This window comes from Drosophila subobscura, chromosome O (genome assembly GCF_008121235.1).
Source record: "Drosophila subobscura isolate 14011-0131.10 chromosome O, UCBerk_Dsub_1.0, whole genome shotgun sequence".
Taxonomy (NCBI): Eukaryota; Metazoa; Arthropoda; class Insecta; order Diptera; family Drosophilidae; genus Drosophila; species Drosophila subobscura.
This window is the reverse complement of record NC_048533.1, coordinates 20,347,244-20,357,390: the sequence shown is the minus strand read 5'-3', so window position 1 is coordinate 20,357,390 and position 10,147 is coordinate 20,347,244. Positions and strand designations below refer to the sequence as shown.

Genomic DNA, 10,147 nt, shown 5'->3' with positions numbered 1-10,147 from the left:
CTTCTGACCTTTTTAAGTGCCAACTTTTGTAACGCGACTCATCGTATGGGACGCCAGCTGTGACCTAGGGAGATTTTCTTTCGAAAACATTACAAAACCTCTTGCTGCTGCTGGCTCTGCGTGACCGTCGTTATGGCTAATTGTTTTCATTAATTAAACATTTGGACCGTCCTCGGTCTTAATGTACATCGCTTGGAACTTTTCAATCCAATTACATTGACAATAACCTGGACACCACATTTGGTGCTATTGCAAAGGCAGGCAGCAAGTCGAAATTTCAGACTGTTCAGAAAAGTGTTGGCGCTGTAAAGCAGATGGAACTTACCATGGTCCCTTGGCAAATCGTTCCCGCAGCCATAACTGAAGTAAAGGTGCCAACTGTGGTTCTTACAGATCTCAAAGTCACATCCCTGCTATGCCATATCTAGACTGTAGAGTGAACATTTGGCAATTGTCAGCGTGTCCCAGATGCGATGCATTGCACTGTTTACCGTGTTTCCTTTAAAAGTCTTGACAAAAGCAAACAATTACCGAAAGTGCACATGAGTTTAATAATTTTTGGCATCGCAACGTTAGGTAAGAAACTTGTTTCCATTGGTAACAATAAATTTGAGTTTAATTGAATCAATTTGATCATTTATTAAACCCTGAATAACCCGTTGACCGGATTGCGCGCTGCAAGTGATTTTTGGCAAAAAGCGCGTAATTACCAAATTAATTCGTTATAATTGGCAAGCCTACTACTACTACAGATACCAGAAAAACAATTGAACAGCGGCAACAACTGGACAAACTCGAATAACTCTCTCTTTCGTGACATGCCAAATGTCGATTGTATACATACAATGTGGCAATATGTGTTCTGGCGACCGGTCGAGCCTTGAAGCATGCGATTTAACCCATTCCGAAATGAATCAGTGCTTAGTGAGTTTATCTTTTTGCGTCGTTAGATGAATGGCAAGTTGCTCGCACAAGGAGCATCGCACTCGATCCAAATCAAATGTAAATAACTTAGGCTTGAAATATGAAGTTCGCAATGCAAAAATCGTGTGTGGTTTGTTTATGTTACCTGTTATTAATAGGAGCTCGTCTGTGAGAACTTTGTGACAAACATGGTCGAAAATATTTATGGGAGCATTTTAATCGAACATCAGGTTAGCCGGATGGCTACTCCTAAACAGATATGTACATATGTATGTATGTACGTATGAATAATCAAAATGTATGTTTGCATGTATATGTATTTACATCTTTTTTCGCTACATCGAACAGAACAAGCTCCATCGGCTGTTCCATCTGGGTCAACAAAATGCAAAAACGACCGACTAATTCTAATTGCTCTGGAAACCAGTTTCCATTATATCCCTGTAATGATAAACGTGACAAAAATCCACAAAAACATTGTCGGATTGTTCCGGCTTGTTTAAATGTTTTGTAATCTTTAAATATGTACAACTTTGAGCAAATTGGAAATTAAAGCTGGGAAACAAACAAAATACAAAATAAACTGCTCGCGGCACTTGATCTTGTCCAGCCGCTGTCTGGCCTTTCATGGTGTTACACGGAGAGCAGGGAATTAAATAAATATGAAAATAAGTATTCAATTGTGAAGTCAACTTCCTCTTATCTTCTTAGGTGCCAACAATTAAATCGTATCAGCATTCTTGCTGACAAGATGATCTATACGAAATTCATACACAGAAAAAAAACTTCTCTTCTCGAATATCTTTGGCTATGTCGTTTCATCAACTTTGTTTTACATAATCCTGCATTCTCACTCATTCTAATACCCACTAGCAATCGAAATTCGAATAAACTCCATTCACTCCCTCAGCTCAATTCACTTTGCATGCATTCTATGGGACTTAGGAGTAGGCTCTGAATGGAATTGCACCCCGCAGTGCCGTAGTATTAAAATAATAAAGTGAAAGTAATTAACGTACTTATTTATTTGAAAGTATTAATTAAGTGGAAATCAGGTTGAAATGGAATGGAAATACATATATCTGTATGTATCTGTATGTACACACGTATGAGGAAAAAATCTGCCTCAGTTTTAATGAATTTGTGTTCTAAAATATTTTTGAATGGTTTTTATCAAACGTTGATTGTTTAAAATTGTAAAGTAGATGAAGATTGCTATGCATAAATAAATAAATGGCATATCTAGAGCGCTTTGCTGATCATGATCATCGACTCAGTTCGCTGTGCACCAAGGCTATTCCAATCAAAATGTATGGCAATATTAGAAGACTTCGTTGGGGTTACCATTGGATTGGTCAGCCTTTTGACGAGCGCGAGCCAGCTTGGCAGACAGCTCTGACGAGCGGATGGTTTTGTACTAAAATGGCAAACAAGATTACTGAATAAGATGGTCTCTAAGAGGGGGTCTGACATGGCTCACCTCGCAGAAGTTCTTTTGCAGCACGATCTGGGATATCAAACGACGACTCTCCCGCTGCCCAAAGTAGCTTTCGATGGTGTGTGGCGAGAGCGCGAAGATCTCCTCGCCGCTGAGGGTGTGCAGACGCTTGACTATGTTGTCGGAGAAGCCCTTGCCGCGCAGCCATTCCTCCACCTCCTTGGGCTTGGAGTGCTGTGTTATGAATATTTCAGGAGTCTTCAGGATTTCGAGGTCCTTGCGCCGCTGCCTCTGCTGCAGCATAACGCGCAGCTCATCATTCACGTCGTCCTGCAATATGAAGGACTCATCGACGGCATCGCAGTCGTTGCGTGCACGCATCGCTGCGGGACGAAACAGAGGCCACATGCCATAAGTAAATGGTAAGAGACTAAAAGGAGTATTAGGACTCACCTGCCAGTGCTCCTGCCGCTGCCATGTTGCGCTTCAGGGTGCCACTGGGAGTTGTTGGCTGACTGTCGCCCGCCGGCGGCATTGGTGGCGGAACAGGAACATTGGGCATGGAGTACGATCGTGGCATGACCTTGACGCCGCCCGCTGGCTGCTGTGGCTCCAGCTCTGTTGGTGCCGAATACAAGGCCATGGTGTTGCGATACAGAGGATGGTTGGCTTCACTGGCCTCGCCGTTCTCCTGCAGCGACATTGACGCCAAAGACACGGTGTCGTTGGAATTTCCACCGTACTCAAAGTTATACGGCGTCAGCACGGTGTTGGGCACGTATCCAATACTTCCGTAGGAATTGCGTGCCTTCCACCAGTTGCGGGAGTCATCAATTATCTGGGAAATGGCATTGCAGTGACTCAGGTAAAGCAAATGGGATTTGAATGGCCTACCTCCAAGTATTCGCCCTTTGTCACTTTCAGCTCCTTGTCGTTGGTAGCCGACTTGTTGTAGGCCACCTCCGCGATCTTGACATTGCGGCTCTCCAGCCGACTAAGCCAGGTGCGATTACCACCCGGACTGGGGGGAAGGGGTATCGGTGAGGGCGTTGCTGTTTTCTTTAGGGCGGGCGCAAGGTACTGCACCTCTTCGTCCACAACCCAGTCCGGCGACCAGTCGTCGTAGAATATTGGATGATACGAGCTCTTGTGGTCCTTGAATTGATCTTTAGGCAGCGTCCAGTTGGGTCCCAGACTCTGCCACAAGTGCTTCTCGTTAGAGTCGAGCGTTGCGCTGAGGAACCCAATGGTTTCGCGACGCAGCAGCGGATTGACGACGCCCTCCGGCAATTTGGCGTCCACGTAGATGTCGTTGCAGACAGTGACAATCGTTTGCAGAGATATGAAAACGTTGTGTATCGGATCCGAGCTCTTGGTGAAGTGGTTTTGCAGCTTGACAGAGTAAATGAGTGCCAGCTTCACTTTGGCCAGTATGTCGTGGAACTCGCTCTCAATGGGTGGACGCGATCGCAGCACGAGCAGACCTTCGCCGTGAGGATTGTGCTGATCCTTGCGCAGCTTGAGCTCGTTTAGAGCCTCGGCCGCATAGTGGAGCCTCGCCATGAACCGCTCAATGTCCTCAAAACAGTGATTAATCACCTGGACATCCCGTTCGGTTTGCTCGCGATCCATCGCATTCTTCTCGGCCGCAATGCCGGCCACGGCCGCTGCAATTCCGTACTGGTCCTTGGGTTGCTGGTTACCCGGTCGTTCCGGCTTGGGCAAGCGAATGGGCGTTTTGTTGCGATCGATCGTGACGGGCGTACCCTTGCTCAGCTGCAATAACCATGGGAATTAAATACATTTCGACTGTCAGAGTGCTTCAGCTTTACGCTTACCGTCCGCAGATCTTCCACCAAGTTGACAGAGCTAACATCGGCCACCTATAGCAGATTGGAAACAATATTAACTGATTCGACGGACGTTCGAGGACGATCAGTGCTCACCTGGAAGATGTGCATCTCGGTATTGCCCAGCGAGATGCCAGGAACCGAAAATATCAATATGTTGTTGTAGGCCTCCTGCGGATCCTCGCTAACGAACGCGGTGGGTTCCGTGATGAGGCTGCCGGGAAAGTTCTCAATCTCCCGCATTTCGTTGTCCAGCATCACCAGCCACTGGCCGTTGAAGCTCATAAACATCTTGTGTGGCCAAATGCCCCCCGTCTTGTCCAGCTCAATAAGCAGTTTCATCTTCTCCTTGGGCTGCTTTGTTTCCGCCTCATTTTTGAGCTTAAAGGTGGCCAAGTGCTCCAATGCATAGGTGGGCTTTATCTCATCATAATCCCCATTCGCCAGACCCTTGGATGGGACTCCATTCTCATAGCCGTTACGTGGCATCCTGCAGAATATGAAATATGATGTGGAGTAGAGTCGAAAGTTGCTTTGTTGCTATCTATTCTATTTTCTATTGTATTATAATTGTGGGCCTATCTCGCTGGATATTTATTTACCCATTCGTAACTGATATGGGCCGGAAATATTTCAAGGTTCTGTAGCCAGCTTTGACCATTTTGGACGACGTGCGGCAGCACAATGCGAAATCAAAGCGTTAAGAGAAACTATTGTAAGTGAAAGATCGCTCTCTTGCATTCTTATTTATATAAATGAATATATACACAGGTACATAGGTACATATATTGAAGGGTATTTTCATTTGGTTCACCTGTGGCCTGGGTCTATATACGACGAAGTAGCTGCCTGCTCCGATTAGATAAGAGAAACTGAGCACCACCTTTTCGATTGGCTTTGAACCTTTTTGCTGCAGCTATCGCACTAACACTAGCCAGCAAATTCCTGGCACATGAAGCAATCTTTAATGAAAGCACATTACATAAAGGCCCGAACAGAAGTGGTAAATCGTCATTATTTTGTTTGTGATTATCGTCCAATTAGTAATAGCTTTCGCAGATTTATTACTTCAACTGGCATGACATCAGATCCTCAAGATACCGAATAAACAATGGTATCGCCAAAGGGGTTTTGCTGCCGAGAGCAGGCTTTGGCCCATATTCTGGATCTTTATTTACGAGTCTAGATACGAACACTGGAACGTGAGACGAGCAGTTGGGTTTACCTTGGGCTTCACACGGTTTCCTCACACGATGCTCCTGGCCAAAACTTGCACTCTCGACCCGCAGCGAATCAAATTCGAACTCCAACTAACTGGTAATGGCCCACAACGGCGCTTCGGCCCGGTATCAGATATCAGCTGGCTCTCCACGCACACCGTCCCGTCCCGGACCGTCTATTAATTGATTGCCTGAAATTGCTTCAGTTGTGTGTATGTTCGAGATTCGACGAGACCCAGCCATGGCAAAATCAAAAGTTCGTTTTATCTCTGCGATTGTACTGCATATCGCTTGATACTCATTGGCACTATTGGCACAATCTTATCAGCTCCGAGCGTTCTTGCTGAAAAAATAACAGAAATACCAGCACCACAGAGAGCTCTGCTCCCAGTATCGTTCGCACAAGGTGATCGCATCAAACGGTCAGCCGTCTCTTCCATGAAAACCCCAAAAGAACGCCCAATCAACGAGTCAGTGTTAGATAAGCAGAAATCGCTGCTACGAATTCTTTTAAAACATTTTTAGCATATCTGCAAACAGAATGAAAAGTCTGCACCGCACCCGTCTGTACAGCATGATGGAATACTCGTTCCTACTTGCTTCCATGCCTACAAATAAACGTATTTGAATTGGTTAGTAAGAGCGATATCTTCCATTTGGGTTGACAGCCACACAAGTGTCTCTTCCATCACGACCTTAGCGATCACGTGAAGATTTTCTTATGACGAGACCTTATGCTTTATTCATGTTCTTTAAGGGCTCAAATGTATCCTATAAATTGAAGCACTGGGGACAACCTTGCCAGCGGGTAGCAGTATCAAACTATTTAATAATTACTTGAGCTTAGGAAAAGTTATAAAATCATCTTGATGTTAGTCCCCGATTCTTTCTGTGTCATCCGCTAGACCACATTGTCGCAATCGATCAGTTGATTGCTGTGAAGAAAGACACAAAATTAATGATTAGGTAATTGGTAGTAAATTGTTGTAGGCGAGCTTATCACAAGGGGGTACTCAAGTAGATATCAAATTAGAGTAAAAGTACACGCATTGGGGCTATGACTCAGGCAACAGGTGATAAATGAGCTTGAGTAGCGCCTGCGCGACATCACCATTTACTGACCTTGCTGAAGGCAACTGAAAGATATTCTGCGGCGTAGCCCTCAACTCAGAGTTCAGACACAAGAGCTTGCTTCCATTCATGTAGCGATAATCCTCCAACAACGAAGCGGACCAGGGCGGAAGAGCTGGCTCTTGCAGATGTCGCTGGTGCACCTTCGCAAATTGCTCGGCTGAAATGGAGTAAAGTATTTAAACTGGGTATTACATATTAGTGTGTATGATGGAGAGCCTACAAAGTATGCAGCCAAAGGTGGCACCGACAGTTCCGTTCACAGTTCGCTCGGCAATTCCGCCCACAATTAGGTCCACGTCAGTCCAACTAGCATAGATGCTCTTCATCTTATCCAAAGCCTTTCAATGAACAACAATTATTTATGTAGATTTGACTGGAGGATGTATGCAAGTGCATTGACTCACATTTTTAGGTATAAATTTCTCGAAATCGCTCCAGCCAGTCACTGGCCCAATCTGGCTGCAGACTTCCAAGTATTTATAATAGGGCTGGAGACCGTGGTCCCTGCCGCGCTGAATATCGAACGCTAGGATATCAGCATGTCCTGGTTTCGTGTTCTCGTGCCAAACGACCTGCAAGAGCGACACAAGCCTTAGAGCATGAATCTATTGGGATTTATAACTTACACCACCCGCATAGGAGGAGTCCATTTTCAATGCACGCTGATTGAGAACACTGTGCAGTATTTGGTCCAGCTTCTTCGCCGTGTACTGAATTCGGGGCCTGTAAATCTGGTCCTTCAGCACAAAAAGGTCTGTTGGCACAGCTGGCGTCACTGTGCTGGAAATTAAACATACTCGCACACATGTAATGCTGTCAGAGATGTGCTGAAAAGCAACTCACTTTCGAACATAATTATCGTCGTCATTTTTGTCTAGGTTGTGGAGCTCATTGGGTAGCATCGAGAAGTAGAAGCGACTGGCAGCCACTCCGAACTCGTTTGATATCTCAGGAGTGCTTTGGCGACTGCTGGGTTGGTGCGTGGCCAGTACCTCTGTGGCCAGCTGCGATCCGAGCACTTCCGGCAGCCACTCCCGCATGATCACGCGTCTATAGATATCCACATTCACCGCCTTGGCCGACTGGAAAAGCTTCTCGTCACTCCAGCTTGGATATCGACCCATTAGCTCGGCTGCAAGTCGGTTATGGTTGCGCATGAAGATTGTGTAAACCAGTATGGAGTAGGGATTGCTGTTAACACGAGAGTCGCCTGCCGCAAAGCATGTTGCATTTGCACTAGCCCCCCAAGCACAGAACGAGTGCCCCTTGTCATCCGTATCGGAGGTCATTGGCAGAAGGTCATTTAGATGTGCACCGTTCGATGTTGACTTCAGGTTTCCGCGAACGAATGTTCTCATCTTCCTCTCAGCTGCAGGCGTGAAGCCATATAGTTGGGATAAGTCCAAGTATCCTGTGGCCTGGTTCAACTATTGGCGGAAAAAAATCAGAACAAATACGATCCATGGAGCATAGATACCAACCTGCTCAGCGCAGCCAAAGTTGCAGTCGGCTACCGCGAGGGCGCTCCTTACATAGTTGAGACAGTTTGCCCTGCCGTACCTCCCGCTGGCCTGAGATACAATTGGCGCACAGGCCGGATGGTTGTGCCTCGGTTGAAGCTTATTCTGATCCCGGTTACAACATTCTATCGGTGATCCATTGCCTATGAAAACATAAATCTTGAAATGAAATACTCTTTAGATGAACCTGACACTTCTAACATCCTAGATCTTAACTTACTCATCGATTGCGAAACGGGCTTGCTAAGATCGTGTTCCACAAACTGGGCCCACTGCGCGATTCCCAGATTAAGGCTTCCATCTGCGTGGTCGCGCGCCTGTCTCGCCTTCTGAATGTTGTCGGGCTCATAAAGCGCCACACTAATGGACCAGGGAGCAGGCAAGCGAACCTCTGTAAAAGTCTGAAATCATCAACGTATTAAAGTTGAGCCATTTCTGGCCAAAGCCAACTTCCGAAACGTACTTCGTAGAAGCCGTTCTTATAGTGGGCGTCAAGCAGTCTCCTGAACGCATGGTGACCTTCCCTCTTGCTTTTCAGCAGCTTAAGGCATTCGGATCGAAGAACGCTGCCCTCTGGCAGGGGCTTGTTTTCCAGATATGCTCGACACTCGTCACCTGCAATGTCATGGGGCAGGCATTGGGTGTTATAGACGAAGAGGCTAGACTTGAGGATTTTCAAGGCAATTTCACTGTCTTCGTTTGAAGCCCTGTTGGGCAGTGTATCCAGTAGTTGCACATGCGACAGACTACCGTTTTGGACAGTTATTTCTGAGCTCAGAAGATTTTCCTCCAGTCTGAAATGACAAATCAAGCATTTACATTTTGGAAACTAAAAAGAAATCCTGATTTTATACAAACCGTTTCTGTCTGTTGATCGAGTCCAGTCCTGAGCTTACGAGTTCTTGCCATTTTTCTGTTGAAAGCCCGTCCAAGAGCGCTTGTACATCCGGACTTAAAACTTCTCGTGCTAAAAATATTAAAAATCGAACATAAATACAATTTATATTACACACATCCAATACTCCCGGAGTACCAGAAATAATTAAGTATCTTTCTATTTGTTTATGCCCACAGGAGTTTTGGCGACCCAAGTATCAAGATCTGGCAATAATTCAAAATGATTTTTCCTACTGTTCAATGTTGAATCAGTCGAATTGATATGCACAAATATTACTTGGCAATATTGTCCTTCGTCTATGGGAAATTTTTACCGCGAATCAACACGGCTACTTTATCATCGGCTACCTAGTATAACTTTGAACAATTTTATTTGTAAATGTTCATGATCTGCGTCACAAAGTGAAACCAATATAAGGGAAAGTAGCTTGTGTCTGTTTTTGTATTGCAGTATAAATAATATAATTGATTCTTAAACGACTTTACTTTCTGGGCGTCAGAAATTGTTTTCGAAAATGATGCTCAAGTTCTGTTACTTACGATGTGGGAGCTCCAACCGATTAGTCAAGGAAGATGCCGACGTTGCTATTACGGCAGTCAGCATGCAAAGGTAGATGTTTAGAAACATTTCACTGTTCTTTGTATGTTCTTCACGGTTCAGCTTATAAAGTAAATGTAATTTAAGTCACGTAGCAAGTGACTGATAAGGAAGTAGCCCGAACTGCGTCTCAGAAGAAGCTACTCAGAGCTATTCTGATAATTTGATTGGAACGTCAACGGTTGAGAGCGGCTCATAGACTACTAAATGCATGAAAATTTCCACAACTCGAACCCGCTGAGCCGATCATTTATCAGGCACAATCAACGTCATAATCAGTCTGAGAGCGCGAATTCTCTCTCGGCACTAACAAGCCGAGTTGCGACTGTAAGGTACCCGCTGGGCACTTGGTAGACAATTTTTTAAATTAGCTGAAGCTATTCAAAATAAACACCCTTACAGCTGTCAACAGGCAGCACACAGACAACATAGAAAATTTGTGAAAAATAGTTTCCCTTTAGCTGGCTACACTCTTTCTTCGGTGCCGGTGTCACCTTTCACTCAATTGATTTGACATTTCTATCGTATTAACCGGCATTCCTTTCCAATTCTCAGATTTTTGCATT

General features: G+C 45.1%; 2 protein-coding genes across 3 annotated transcripts; both read right to left on the bottom strand.

Annotated features, from left to right (window-relative positions):
• Positions 1-1,931: 1,931 nt before the first annotated feature.
• Positions 1,932-5,592, bottom strand: LOC117896853 (epidermal growth factor receptor kinase substrate 8). 2 transcript variants are annotated; one of them, XM_034805381.1, is made up of 7 exons: positions 5,438-5,592; positions 4,309-4,702; positions 4,201-4,245; positions 3,257-4,138; positions 2,816-3,200; positions 2,405-2,745; positions 1,932-2,341 (listed from the first exon to the last, which is right to left on the bottom strand). In XM_034805381.1, the coding sequence occupies exons 2-7, from the start codon at positions 4,699-4,701 to the stop codon at positions 2,246-2,248; spliced, it is 2,142 nt and encodes a 713-aa protein (XP_034661272.1). In that variant the 5' UTR covers position 4,702; positions 5,438-5,592; the 3' UTR covers positions 1,932-2,245. The 2 variants fall into 2 exon arrangements, with proteins under 2 accessions (XP_034661272.1, XP_034661271.1); XM_034805380.1 differs by lacking the exon at positions 5,438-5,592 and adding an exon at positions 4,815-4,922.
• Positions 5,593-6,325: 733 nt separating this feature from the next.
• On the bottom strand, positions 6,326-9,791 carry LOC117896854 (chorion peroxidase). Its single transcript, XM_034805382.1, has 11 exons — positions 9,524-9,791; positions 8,945-9,053; positions 8,550-8,880; positions 8,307-8,487; positions 8,048-8,229; positions 7,410-7,993; positions 7,193-7,346; positions 6,971-7,138; positions 6,787-6,904; positions 6,555-6,723; positions 6,326-6,367 (listed from the first exon to the last, which is right to left on the bottom strand). Exons 1-11 carry the CDS (start codon positions 9,609-9,611, stop codon positions 6,334-6,336), a joined length of 2,118 nt encoding a protein of 705 aa, XP_034661273.1. The 5' UTR covers positions 9,612-9,791; the 3' UTR covers positions 6,326-6,333.
• Between the last annotated feature and the right edge of the window lie 356 nt (positions 9,792-10,147).